General features: G+C 34.0%; 1 protein-coding gene across 2 annotated transcripts; it reads right to left on the reverse strand.

The window, feature by feature from the left end:
• Nucleotides 1–10611: 10611 nt before the first annotated feature.
• On the reverse strand, nucleotides 10612–14043 carry LOC132915937 (uncharacterized). 2 transcript variants are annotated; one of them, XM_060975701.1, is made up of 2 exons: nucleotides 12530–14043; nucleotides 10612–11997 (listed from the first exon to the last, which is right to left on the reverse strand). In XM_060975701.1, the coding sequence occupies exons 1-2, from the start codon at nucleotides 12926–12928 to the stop codon at nucleotides 11830–11832; spliced, it is 567 nt and encodes a 188-aa protein (XP_060831684.1). In that variant the 5' UTR covers nucleotides 12929–14043; the 3' UTR covers nucleotides 10612–11829. Both variants share the same exon structure in this region; 1 of them encodes a protein (XP_060831684.1).
• Between the last annotated feature and the right edge of the window lie 802 nt (nucleotides 14044–14845).

A 14845-nucleotide genomic window follows, 5' to 3' on the forward strand; every position in this document is an offset into this window, starting at 1 on the left:
GGATGCAGGAAATCCTATTATAATAAAATACATGGCTATTCAGTGAAAACATTATAAATATTTATTATTATATGTTTAAGATGACTATTCATGCTGTATATTAATTATTTTTTAAATATACAGAGTGTCTAGAAATTTCTGTCATTTGAAATAACTACCAAACGCGAGAGTAAATAACACGAAGAGGTGTTTTTTAAGCTTTTTTTTACGTGGATTATAATAAATATAAAAATTCCAGTTAAAAATTTTCACGTCGCGTTTTTTAAATGGAACACCGTATTTTTGTTCTCGTACGATGAAAGGACCGAGGACGAATTCGATGCCCTGTTTTCAAGTGGTCTTGAATTAACGCAACGTCGCAACAGAGGAAATGTCGAAACACACAAGGGCTGAGTTTTTTGTTTCTCTATTTTTTCACTTTACATCGCACGTTCGAAATTCGCATATCGGTTAAAACGCTGCAGCACTCTGTTTGAAAATGGAGAACAACCATTTGTTTCGATACACCTACGCGTGTGACACCATACGCGAAAAGCATTGTCTACGAAACAGGACCAACAGCTCTTGAAAATAGGAAGAATCGAATTACTGATACACATGCAAGTGTAGTAGAACAAATGGTTGAAAAATTTGTCCGTTTCAACGATACTTTTTCTATAGCGACGTTGCATCAATTCAAAATTATTTGTCAGTAGCGTTTTGAATTTTTCTTTTTTTTTTACTCTGTTATGACATGTGTTGCGACCGTTCGCGGAGAGACGCGGTCGCGAGGAAACGCGTCAGCGAGAGTCGTAAATTCTCGCTACGATTCGGCTAATCGACGCCGCGAAATGGTCGCTCCCCGCGTTTCGTTTAGGATAACCGGGGTGATTTACTGAATGCAACTTATTCTACGATTGTAGAATAAATATATATTTGTATCACAATAACACTTACAGTTTATATAAGGTGTCGGTTTAAATAGTATCTGAAGTTACCACTAGAATGTTCGAGTTATATCTTATACAATGTGACTGATTTGGACGCGACCGTACAGAGAGTTTTCGACTGCGACTGATCGGTTAGAATGTTAGATTGCGACTTTACGATGCTTCTCAGTGAGTTCGTTGGACTGAGCGATCGTGGTAGACGTGTTGATTGAATTGACGACGAAGACGAACTGACTTGATCGTGACGATGCTGTGTCGGAGGTGAGCTAAGGAAGGGTGTGTCTAACGCACGGAATCATCTGATTTGTTGATGACAGTTTTTGGTTGGAGAAGTGAGGGTAATAGAAATTGTTTCTATTGGTTAGTAAGACTATCGATGGACTAGGAAGGGTATTAGCCACCCTCGATGGAAAGTTGGGAGTAGGAGGCATCGCACGTGTGAACACTTAGCGTTCACGTGTTTTCCAGACGTTAACCAGAAACCTTAGAAAACGCTTTCGTGGAAAAGCCGTTGTTTGCAATGAAAGACTTTCGCCAGAGTTTTCTGAGATTTATAGTCAGGCTGTGAGTGTTTTCAAGAGTACGCGATAAGGATGTGCGGACATCTGGCTGCCATCCGTCCGTGATGTGAGGTCCGGCTCAGGTAGAGAGTCGGCCGACGTAACAACATGCGAATTAAAATGTGATATCCCATCTAAAAGATGCAAAACGACCTTCGACTGGCTTTGAAAATTTTTAACTTTAACATTTTACATTTTTACACTTCTTATTACTATTTTATTTTATTTAATTTTATTTTTAATATTTTTTTTTTCCACTTATTACATTTCTCCGTATCATCTATCGTTTGGCAGTTATTTCCAATTGCAGATATTTGTACAGACGCTACATATTTGGTGTAAACATTTGGCAATCTCTGTGTACATTTTCACATTCGTCTCGATCAATATAATCACGATAATTGCGTCTCATTGGTGTATTAATGACATTTCAGTGTTTTATATAGGATACAGAATGTATGCGAAAATGGATTGATAAATAACGCTCACGCGTCACGTAGCTCGAGGACAAAAATAGATGCAATGGTACCGGTAAGCCGGGAGCTTGTAGCTTCATTCCTCCCCTATACCATACCAAAAATCAATAACTGTACATGACGCAATTACAGATACCGTTTATGGGGAAGTTGAATATTGACACGATGTCAACGAGACTCAAGCAACGTGCAATAATCGATTTAATAACGAGAAACGTTATAACCGTTATATTATAATATTATTACCGAATCGATAATGAATAGCCGAGAGCAGCAGTTCTGTATTTACGCCTTACCTTCAGCTGCCGAACATATGAATTAATGGATTCAATATAGTTTGTAATAGCAATTACCATAAAAGCTCATTCACACTATGGTGGATCATTCATTCACCGCACAAATTATTTGTTTTGCGTAGTACCGCATGACACACACATTTCATATGCGGGCGCACAGTAAAGTTAAATTATTAAATGAATTTACACAAGCCAAGTTCAATTACAATTGTATGTAGCACCTTTTCCGAGGAATCAATTGCCAGTATCCTTCCTTAACAGAGTTGCCAACATGTTCAAAGCAAATTGGAAATCTCAAATTGCGTTCTGCCATGGTATTAGTTTAGAATATTGCCGTTATTATTTGAACTTAGTTAGTTAATTGGGAAGCGAGAAACTACAGACAACTATAATCGAACTTCACTTAAGTGAATTCGTTTAATTATCGCGTTGTATTTGGCGCCCCTTTCTCAAGATCGATTGGCGAATGTTTAAGGCATCTAATACCAACGGACAGAATGTAAATTTAATTCTAACAAAAGGGGAAGAATTAAGATTTATTATTATGCTTAAACATATTATAATATAAGGCATTCAATAATATTCAAATTGCGACTTCTAAACGGATTACAGATTTTTCCTGACAAAGTTCCACCGTTCCCTCGAAAGCCCGTCATAATTCCTTCGGGAACATCTCTTAAGCGTTTCAATGAAATTGTCGAGCACAGCACTCTTCTGGTCCCCAACAAACTCAATTTCAATAGAACTACATTTAGCATTAATTATATGCGTAAGATGGGATTTATTCAAATCATGTCGTATAATAAATATTCACAAGATATATGTATACATTAAATATATTGTAATTTCTGTTTTCAGCAGTTTCGCTACTTTTATATAAAACAATATAAAAATGTAAATGTATGTAAGGTGGTTGAAACGACATAGCGAGATCATAATATCGGTCAATAAATATTTAAATATTTTTGTGCTAAATATATTATAAAAAAAATATATATGTTTATATGTACTTGTATTAAATATTTGTAAATTCTATATACATTATTAGATTGATTGCAAACTTTGCCGATGACCGTAATAGTCGTCTACGTCGGTTAAAACTAAATCATAGATATTTATGCAAATTTTTGTAAATTTCAATATTAAATTTTTGTAACTTACAGAATGAAATTTAAAAAATGTTGCATCTACTAAATATTATAAAATCTACTATGTTCTCAATGGAGTTTACAATAAAACTTTACCGTTGAACAACGATCGTCTAAATAAACATAAGTCTGGCGATGTAATTAAACCTGTGTTTTATTTTGAACTACTGATAACGATGAAACTTTTCATATTGACGATGGTATAAAGAGATACGTGCATCCGCAAAACGAGCAAATGTAGGAAGCGAGTAAATAAATTTCAGAATTGTTAAATATGAAAATTACCGTTACACTGTGGATTTTATCCAACATCATGTATTCTGAACACGACTAAAGGATTAAAACCCCGACAGATATTTGTTTCGTCCGAAACAAATATATATATATATGTATATATATATACAGAGAGAGAGACAGACAGAGTAACATAGATATGTATAGTAACATAATCTCTAAGCGACCTTCATCTCGTGAAGTTTATGCCTATCGAGATCGCAGGTTTTAGCAAACGTGGACGTTGAAACCAAAGAATATAAGGAAATATCTTCTATTGCAGTAATATCATTTATCCCTTACTTTCTCTTAGATTATCGTCTTTCACTTGCTTCGGCTAATTCATTACGAACGGTACTCGACTCGCTGACAAATTGAAAGCGATTACGTCTTCGGATCCTCTCGCGTGTCGTTTCAGATTTCAGGTTTAATTTTCGAAACTAAATTCCACTTCAGGATCTTCTTACGTTATATACATAATCCTATTTTATCATTAATTATTCGAGGCGATAGAAAGCAGAAATGTATGTAGTTGTTCGTGTGCTAAAATGGCCTTGTAAATTCTAAAAGAAAAAAAGAAAAAGAAAAAGCCTTGGAAAAATGAAAAAACCTTTCTCAATACTGGCCGAATTTCATGTAAAATACTTTTCACGTTGTCACAGTTGAAAGAGATACTTTAGTAGACTTACTCGGATGGATCACCTAGCAGATTACTACACACATACGTTCATCCATATACACACACACATACGCTTCTACTATCGTGAAACATATTTTGCGTTAGTTAAAAACTACGCGTAGGAGAAGAAAACATTTTTCCACACAGTTGTTTGTAATACAATTTGGACGAGATATTTTGCGACGCAATATCGTTTACATGACGCTTTGTACGAGATAGCTCGCAGAGAAATATCGCTCATGTGGCGCTTTGAACGTGATATGTATGTTACACGTTTTTCACTAGAAAGAAAGATCTCGCAAATTCGAGGAACGAATCTCGCAGAATGATTCGCAGAAAAATTAATTTGTAAAATACTGCGTATTTATGAATATAAAAGAGCATCGGTTTCCACGAACAAGTAATCCTATTCCTTTGTCGTATGAAATAATTCAAAGCACGGTATTATGCATAATGGTACGTTACAATCGTTACAAAAGTACCTCGTTTTTTCTACGTAACTCATTCTCCTCACAACGTACGCAGTATTTTGTAGGATGGCATTTCTTTATCGTAGAAGCTATTTTCTTAGGGAAACATCGAGATTTAATGCAAAAGAGGAACTTTTTCTGAGATCTTTTTGTTTTGCGATAAAAATTTTCAACTGGTGTAAAATACTTCTTTAATGATCCAGAAATAATGTCTTCTTTTATCTCGCGAAAAGTTTTTCCATCTTCGTGACAAGAGAATATTACAAGACAATTAAATATCGTTATGTTAAGCAAATGTAGAAAATACTTCTCGTGCCATTTCATAAATTTACTTATGGTCAGATTCTCCCGTAAAATTTGATGAATTTCATTTGCTCCACTCATGTATGTGTTATAATCTAGAACGACAATTAGTTTTTGCCGGTATTGTCCCGTACCGTGATCGATATTAGTTGACATCACCAAGCGAGGAGAATGTACAGTAGCAAGGGTTGATACTAGCTTCTTGTCTTCCCACGCACAAAAAGCCACCGTTTCGCTATATCTGACTAGCATTTGTCCTTTTTTCAATTTTTTTATATCTCTTGCAATCGTCCCGTAACGTGGCATTTCCTTTCGTTTTAGACGTACAATACCGCAAACGTTAGTTCCATTTTTATGTAATATTTCGTACAAGGCAGGAGACGAATGGTAATTATTGAGGAACAGAGTTCTTCCTTGTTGAAGCAAATGTTTCGTTAAATGTAATACAATTGAACCGTAGGCATCAAGTGGTTTGGAATTCAAGTCACGTAGCAATTGTCCACTTCGAATTGTATACATAGCCAGTTTCACATTCAGCCAAAACAAAGGTTTTTAGTCCAAAAGTTGCTCGTTTGTTAGGAATATACTGGTTATATGGCAGTCTATCTTCCCATAGCATCACGCTTTCATTAACGACGATATTTCTTTCTGGCCGATACGCGCTTTGAAAGCGTAACGGTAATCTGTCGATAACAGGTTGTACTTTGTACGTTACATCGATGTCTTTTCCATTTATTTTTCTCATTATTCTCGTCGTTAAAATTTAAGAATCGCAGGATTCGCAAGAATTTGTCTCGTGACATAACGTTTCTTATAAATTGAAAGCTGTACATGGGATCGGTATTCCAATACATAGAGATCGTAGGTAAATGGACTATACACGTGTAAATAATAATAGGGATGGCGGAATACATATCAGTAACGGTAATATTATAAGGAACCCTGGAGAAACCGTATTTCTCGAACGAAGCGAAGGAAATATCCCGCGTATTCGTTTATTAGTCAACGATATTGCGTCGACATATGTGTCTCTTTCGTGTTCCAAAGCGATTAACAACATTTGAACCTGAGATATTTTGTTCAAAGCATCGCATGAATAATATACCGTGAGGTATTTCGTATAAAGCGTTATACGAAACGACATTGCGTTGTAAAATATTTCCTTCTCAAATACGAGAGGATTAAAAGGATAAACATAACAAATGGAATATTGAAACGACGAACAGAATAACAAAATAACTGTTTACTTGGAGGTATAAAGTCTGATGAATTTGTTTTGTCCTTGTTTATCTTATCGATTTGAATTAAACGTAATTACCTTTACGTAATTATTATGAATACCTTGTACAGAAACCACTGTACGTTTCAAAAGTCTAAGAAATGAATTTTCGTTTGCAAATTTCACCTATAAATTAGTATACACAAGCAACTTGTACATGCAGATAGAGAAATTCCACTTATTTCCTTGCATTTTGTTTTAAGGATGAAAGGATAAAATGGCTGAACGTAATAATCCTTCTTTCATACCAATTTAATGTAAGAATCGTATCGTTGAATAAACACAAATACCTACAAATCGAAAAATTCTGTTTAAATGAATATGTATGTATACATGCATTTACAATCAAGTTCCATGAATTCGTATCCATGAATTGAAATTATTTTCATATATTCGAGAACAAAAGGACACGTATTTATACGTAACTATCGATACTATCGATTTATACGTAACTATATATAAGGAAAAAGTATGCTTGTTTCTTTCGTGAAATGCAGATATACACAATTACGTATAATTTCATGGTAAATAAATGTTTAAATAAATATTGCAGAGAGTAATTAGTCGATATACCAATAAGTATTTAAGTATTTATAAATATCGTGTACCAATAAGTATTTATATTTTATTTATTTCATATTTTTAATTTTCTCTTTACGTCAAAAGTTCTCTTCTCCTATCTCAATTATCCCAGAACTTTTCAGGTTTTTCGGCGAAAAACTTTATTGTATAATTTCTTGTGTCGACCAAAGAGTTACGGTCTTTATCATTAAGGGAATTTTGTAATGACCTGAATAGGGGAAAATTTGAGGGTCCAACGTCTGTTGAACACGGTGGGCGTGCTTCAACATCTTTTGTCGAGTAATCAAAGACGCGCAAAGCCACGCATTGTTCTGACGAAACTGAAACTTCTGGACGTTTTTGTTCAATTGCTGTCTCTAATTCGTCTCATTGCGAGCAATATCCTTCCGAATTTATCGTCTGGTCGTTTGTCGTCATAAACAGCGGATATATTGTTTCCTACTTGTGTAGCATTTTTGCCTTTTCGGTAAAAGAAAAGCATCAAATGCCTATAATGCACTTTGTTTCCTTAAAATATTTAGATTTGAAACTAACAAAAATTAATGTATTCTAAGCAAGCCTTTTTCTAAAGATGCATCAAATATCACCTTTTACGATATGTACACAATTCATTTGTTTTCAATCATTCTGATATATTCAGACCTGTTTTAATGCCACCTACTGAACATCGGCACGAAATTTCCCAACAACCCAATGTATCACGTAATATATAATTTAAATATCTATCTATAATTTAAATAAATAAAACAATCTCGTAACTCCTGTATATATTGCGTATGATGGAGGCAGACATAGTTTTGCTTCTTTCTCCTTTTTATAATTTATCACGTGTCTGATAAAATCTCATACGAATAGTTCATAGAAATAACTCAAATCTAATTTCTATATCACAATATCGAATCTTGATTCTGTAAGTATGATAATATAACCATAGTGTTCAAAGAATAGGAAATCAAAATATATGACTATTTCAGCTTGTTGAAACAGTTTAATAATATGTAAAAATACAATTTTATAGTTTACATGTACATCTATGTTTATATGTATGTAAGTACATATACAGGGTGCGCCGTTAGAATTCGGACAGAATTCAATTTGTAGTTCCCACCATATTAGAATTCAGATGTTTGTGCTGATTGACTCTGAAGTTAGTTAAATATGTCAATAAGTCTTCTATAACCTCAAAATGACAGAACTCGTTAAGCAAAACCCGGAATACGATAGAAGAGCGGCGATTATAGAAAGTCTTCGCGCCGGGAGAACGCCGGTCGAAATTATAAAATTCTTTAGCTACCCAAGATCGACGGTAATTTAATTTTGTTGTGGGCAAAACCAAATTTCCAGCAAGTGTTCACGTTTTGAGCGTTGTCTCAAGTGAGGGCGACGTCATGCCTCCGCACTTCTTCCAAAAAGGCGAAAGAATCACAAAGGAGGTTTATTTGGAGGTCCTGAAGACAGTAATAAAGCCGTGGATGGAAATTACGGCTTCTGGAAGGCCGTATTTATTTCAACAAGATGGCGCACCTGCTCACACAAGTCATCTTGTTCAAAATTGGCTCTCTGACAATGTGGACATGTTTTGGTCGAAAGATTTCTGGCCTCCTAACAGTCCCGACCTAAACCCATTGGACTATTACGTGTGGGGCGTTATCGAGAGACAAACTAATAAATGCAGGCACCCCAACGTCAACTCCCTACGAGCTGCTATCGAGTCAGAATTCGCGACAATTAAACGCGACCAGTTGAAGTCAGCGTGCTCGCGCTTTAGAGCAAGAATAGAGCAGGTCATAGAGGCAGAGGGTGGTTACATAGAATAAAAGTTCTCAGCAAGGACCCTTTAAATGAGATATAACAACATTTTCATGTGTTTTTGTGTATTGACTTAAATAAACAACTTTCTGCACAAAACTTCTTTTGTCCGGATTCTAACGGCGCACCCTGTATACCATTGATCGTTTTAGATAATAAATGCTGTAAACATACTGTAAAATAAAAATAGGGATAGATAGAAGCTTTTTAAGTTTATGTAATATGTAAATAGCAAATCTGAAAGATCCTAAGAAGTGTATCAGAAAAAGTATAGAATCCAAAAATGACCAAATATTATTTCATTTTATAAGAGTTTTATTTGAAGAAGCTATTACATCTTTATATACTGTAACATTAAATTTGAATACAAGTTTATCTTAGGATAAGTTAAGTTAGTAATTTTGTTATATACGTACATAAAATAATACAAAATATATAAAACTAAATTCTATTTGTTTGTTGCTCATATTCTGGAAATATATAAGTGGAGTATAAACATATAAACATATTGTGGAGTTCTCTGATTTTAATACCACCCAATATCGATAAATGTTATATATATACATATATATATATATATATGCAGTATCGAGGGAAAACCCTAAGAAATTGAGATCTACTTGACCATGGATTGTTCACGTCTCTGAAACTTGTGCGTGCCGGGCATACCGGAGACATGCTATAAGGGGAGGCCGTTAATTAATTGAGAAGCGAGTATTGTCAGGTTGCCAAGGAGTGTGGTCAGCGTGAAAAAGAGCGTTGGAACCGTTGTAACGAGAGTAGCGAATGACAAATGGTGACTACGTGTATATAGATTGGCCGTACATCATACTTGATTTTGTGTTGACGTGAACGATATTAAAACCTACTAGCACTATACTCTCCCCCATTACATTACACGATATATATGCGCGCGCGCGCGCGCACACACACACACACACACACACACACACACACACACACACACACACACACACCATATATCGTGTAATGTAAAACTTATATACTCCTCTCCGTACCTCTCTGTACCCCTCGGATCAATCTTTGTTTTTAAAGAGAGCTATTCATTTACTTCATACCTCTATTAAGTACACGTCCTTGCCCTGACCGTGACCGCGTCCCATTAATCTAGGGCATCCATAAATCTAGGGCACCCATATTCGGATTAAATCATAAATAATTATTTCTCAGCTTTATTATTTAAATACAGCTACAATAATAATAAAAAAAAACTGGACTAAAGTATCGGGGACCTTTCCAAACATTTCAAAAGAAAAACTCCAATGTCCTTTCATCTCCGACATATATGTATATATATATTAAAATGTCACACCTACTTTTATCATCAAGTGACATTAAAATCAGAAAATCGAGCAAAATGTCATAATCCACAATTATGCTTGTTTCATCTTTAGTTAAAAAACACAATGTATTGCGTTATACCATTCTCTGCAATTTCCGTATTATTAGCGAGAAGGGAGGTAGTATATTCAGGTAGATTACGAAAGGAACTAATATAATTGTGCTCGACAGAGATGTAACAGGTGCAACTACGCTGCGTGTTATTCATAACGAACAGTGCTTCGGCATCTCGAACATCTACACATCTTGATTTCCAAATAGCTATGCACAGTTGCAACAGATTTAATAAGGTCTCAGAACACTTAACTCGTCCTTCAACGTTTTACAACTTGCAAGATTTCTACGTTGAAAGATACATTATCAATTTGCCAATAAGTTACTTTCAAACACAAACTTATTATTTGTATATTAATTGTTGTTAATATCTTCTCTCATTATAGATATACTTATTATTATTATTATTTTTTTTTGCATCGTAATAATTATTATTACGCGTTTTCTTATTATCTGAATGATATAATTTTATTACAATTATTAAGTTGTAAATACTGAATTTATTCAAAAATAATGAAGCAAAGATAATTGTTCAGAATCAATTAAATGTATGAAGCAAATTCAATACATTGTACATTATGCATCGCAACATTTCTTTCGTTACAAAAAAAAAGTTATTAATTCATGAATTTAATTAGTACTGATTAGTATTTTCCTTCTCAACTATAAACGAGTTATATAAGACCTATGCTTAATGAAAGGATATATCTGTTACCCACATAAACTCGTTATTCTCAATAAATTGCAGACATTCGATATTTTATTAAGTTTCCTCATCCACTAGCAGCAGCTCATCAATAATGAAAGTTCGTTATTGATCCAAGAATTGATATATCATAAAGAGTATGTGCGTATAGCAGCATCGAGAAAATGTTCAAAATCGTTTCTTTTTTCTTTTTTCTTTTTTCTTCGAAAACGAAGCGTCTTCGACTTGTTTTCTCACGATTGTATGAAATAGATACAATGGCTCATAAAAGTATTTTGCAACTACTATTTTTATGATAGAAAAGCCAAAAACCAATCTGAAAATATACATAAAAGTTATTTACAAACATATATTTAATAAAGATTAGCACACAGCATTAATAGCCTCCTTGGTATGCCTAGAAAAAATCTCAAAAGTGGTTCCAGTAAATATTTAGGCTTATTTCATACATATGTAAAATGTTTGATGAAATGTTAAATGACTGTTTAAATACTTTATTGATTTCTACAAAATATCTGCATACTTGTGTTAGGTGTTTTGTAATATCTATGTATATTTTCAGATTTGCTAAAAACTTTACCAATATAGCTATGACAATCGGATTTTGTTACAATACTAATGACATTTCAAAATGTTTCTTTCAAGACATATAGTATATTCATAAAAGGTGTCTTCTGCAAGAATATGAATACCTTCATGAGCAACTGTATAAAAAGAATGCCGTTACTTGACTCCTATTTTAATCTTCTAAAAGCTTTCCTGATCTTTCGTGGATTGAGTAATCGAGTGGGACTGATCATTGGGCGGTAATTGATGGTGGCAGTATTTTGTTGTACTAGAGTAGACGCAGTATTTCGTTGTACTCGAGTAGACGCAGTATCTCGTTGTACTTGAGTAGGTGCACTAAAACAACACATGGCAACACATTTTTTTATGGAAAAAAGATCCTGCTATTAATGTGTAAAATAATTTTATATTTTGTAGATACTTAAATTCATAAACACTAAAACGGAACGATGGTCTAGTATTGGGATTAAAATTAAATCCTTCGGACTGGATTGAACCAGGTTCCTAAAAAGGAAATCATATATTAATCATAATAATGTTAATCATTTGTAAAACACAATCATTAACATAGTTGGTATCGCGAACCTCTAATATACTACAATACAATTTTGTAAATTTCTTTCTATACCGCTGTAAAAGTGCTTTCAAAAATAGGAATACGGTAACTCTTATCAGGTCATCGCATTATTCGAAATACTGTTTATCGATAAGTCATGATAGTCATAACTTATGATAGTAGCAATGGAATTTGAAAATGTTACGTATAACGTATATAATATTAGGTTGTCCGAAAAGTTTCTTTCGTTTTATAAGGAAATAATAGATGCACAACATTTTCTGTTTTATATTATTTTACTGAATTTTGAATGAAACGAAAGAAACTTTTGCGACAGCCTAATCTATTGCTAAAAGATTTTTACGAGTGTTCGGTGTGTACAGAAGAGTGTACAAAGGGTGTACAGAATACAACAGAATAAATCGATTATCGAATATGCTAGGAATTTTTTCAGTGACTTAATACTTTTAGTTTACTTACAGCTGTATGATCTCCTGGTGACGAATCAAAATTAAACGCGCATTCTAGAGGAATAGATGATGAAGTAGACAATTGTTGACTTTGGGTAACAGGTTGCGATATAGAAAATGAACTTGTAGTTGGACATTGCGGAAATGCTGCTAGTTCCGGATTAGGTCCGTTAAATGTATAATCGGTGGAATCAATCGATATTTGAATCTGAGTCGATACAGGAGGTATCATATTCGTAGGAAAATTGAATCGAGTCCCAGGCATTACAGCCGGTTCAGTAGAAATGGCGTTAAATATAAATTTTTGATGTACACGTATAAGAGACGTTGACTCGCCGGTAGACGTTCTAACAGTACTATCACCAGATACTACTGATTTCACTGACAATGTGCCACGTACAGTTGGCATCCCGAGTGTTGTATTATATGTTGTTTCTTTTTGGTTTGTTGGTGTTGAATCGCAAGCTGCAGGTTTATTTTCTAGCACCGGAGAAGTGCAAGATTTACGTGAAATTGCGCCACCAAATTCACATTGTTTATTAGATAAACTAAAAGTAGTTGGTACCAAAATCGATGATTCGGGTGTTCCAGAATTATGCAAAGTTTGTGATGCATTAGGTACTTGGAATGCTGGACTTGATAATGTTGTTGTCGTTGTTGATTTCCACCAGAAAGGCGTAGATCTACTTTCTGCGTTATCACACGCTGACTCTTAACTTTTTGACGTTGGAGAACAAAGAAACTGGCTCGTACTTGTGTCACCAAATGAATATTGTTTTTTAGATAAATTAAAAGTAGGTGGTTTTAAAATTGATGATTTGGATGTTCCAGATTTATGCAAAGTTTGTGCTGCAGTAGGTACTTGGAATGCTGGACTTGATAATGTTGTTGTCGTTGTTGCTTTCCAACAGAAAGGCGTAGATCTACCCTCTGCGTTATCACGCGCTGACTCTTTACTTTCTGACGTTGGAGAACCAAGAAACTGACTCGTACTTGTGTCACCAAATGAATATTGTTTTTTAGATAAACTAAAAGTAACTGGTGTTAAAATTGACGATTTGGGAGCTGGAAATTCAAGGTTATTCCATTTATCGGTCCATTCTTCTTGGCATGCACGTGAAACTGGTTCAAGTGTTTGTGCAGTTTTTACGTATTTATTATTTGACAATGTTAGAGCATTAAAAGCGTTGGAAATATGTAATGTATCTACTATTGTACTAGAAGTCTTAATCGCTGGAAATTCTGGCATTGAGTCTTTCTTCAGATTCTCTGAATCTTGCTTTACATCGGTCTTTGCATCATCACCTTCAATTCTTCGAAATTTATTTCTATTTTCTGAGATCGACGAAGCTGTATTTTCAGCTGTCTTTGCTGTATTTGTATTTTTTCCTCCTTCAAACATTGTCGCATATAAAGTTACTTTTACATATTGTAACATCAATCTCCTGTTGGCCATCTCTGTTAATATCAAATTTAACATTGGCAATATTTACAGAGATAGATTTAGTCGACGTTGTACCTGGAAATGATTAAATCCTGATAGCAATATTAGCAGTACAGTTAGCTATATTACAATTTGGACAAAAATAACAGAAATAATCGAATCAACAATTAATGCAGTGAACTGTATAGAAAATGTTTTATTATATATTTCACATATTTTTATAATGTCTTCCTTTTTTAATTGTCCTCGTAATATTATACAAATTCGGAAATTTTAAATTGTACAAAATAGTAGGTCACATTAATATTCGGACCGTCTAAACCAGAATTACTTTTTAGAAATTGGACCAGAGGACTTGAATTTCTTGGAGAAGTTAAAAGGATTAGATTACCAAATGATATGGAAGATAGGCTTGGAAAGAAATTGCAATTAGTTGGGATTGCGAAGAAAACAGTAATAGTCATTTGTCATGACATTTTTATCTAAACCTGTAATGACTATTACGATCTTCTAACGATACGTTTCGTAGACTTATGTAGGTTATGTACATGCTTCAAGTTTCATCGAAATCAATTGATGCAGAAAGATGTAAGAATTGTTAGATAGATGTAGAATTGATAGATGTGGAAAACAGGTTTCGTTATTTGCAATTTTATAAATATTGCAGTTTTCGCCATTTTGAATATTTAGTTTATACCAATATTGATCGACGAACATTGAGCGCACAGTAGGGGTTAATTAATCAAAATGAAACATTTCATACCACATTATTTACGACGATTAAAAGCAGTTCAGTGAGCATTTAAAGGATTGATCAATTAGAATATAACACAATTTACATATCCACATTTAACACATAGTTAGACAAGCAGAATACACAAA

The sequence above is a fragment of the Bombus pascuorum genome, unplaced genomic scaffold, assembly GCF_905332965.1.
Source record: "Bombus pascuorum unplaced genomic scaffold, iyBomPasc1.1, whole genome shotgun sequence".
Classification (NCBI taxonomy): Eukaryota; Metazoa; Arthropoda; class Insecta; order Hymenoptera; family Apidae; genus Bombus; species Bombus pascuorum.

Coding starts and splice junctions, on each gene's coding strand:
- LOC132915937 (XM_060975701.1), bottom strand. CDS start 12,928: ATGCCAACTGTACGTGGCACATTGTCAGTGAAATCAGTAGTATCTGGT. Junction 11,998..12,529: donor CACCAGGAGATCATACAGCT/GTAAGTAAACTA, acceptor TTTCCTTTTTAG/GAACCTGGTTCAATCCAGTC.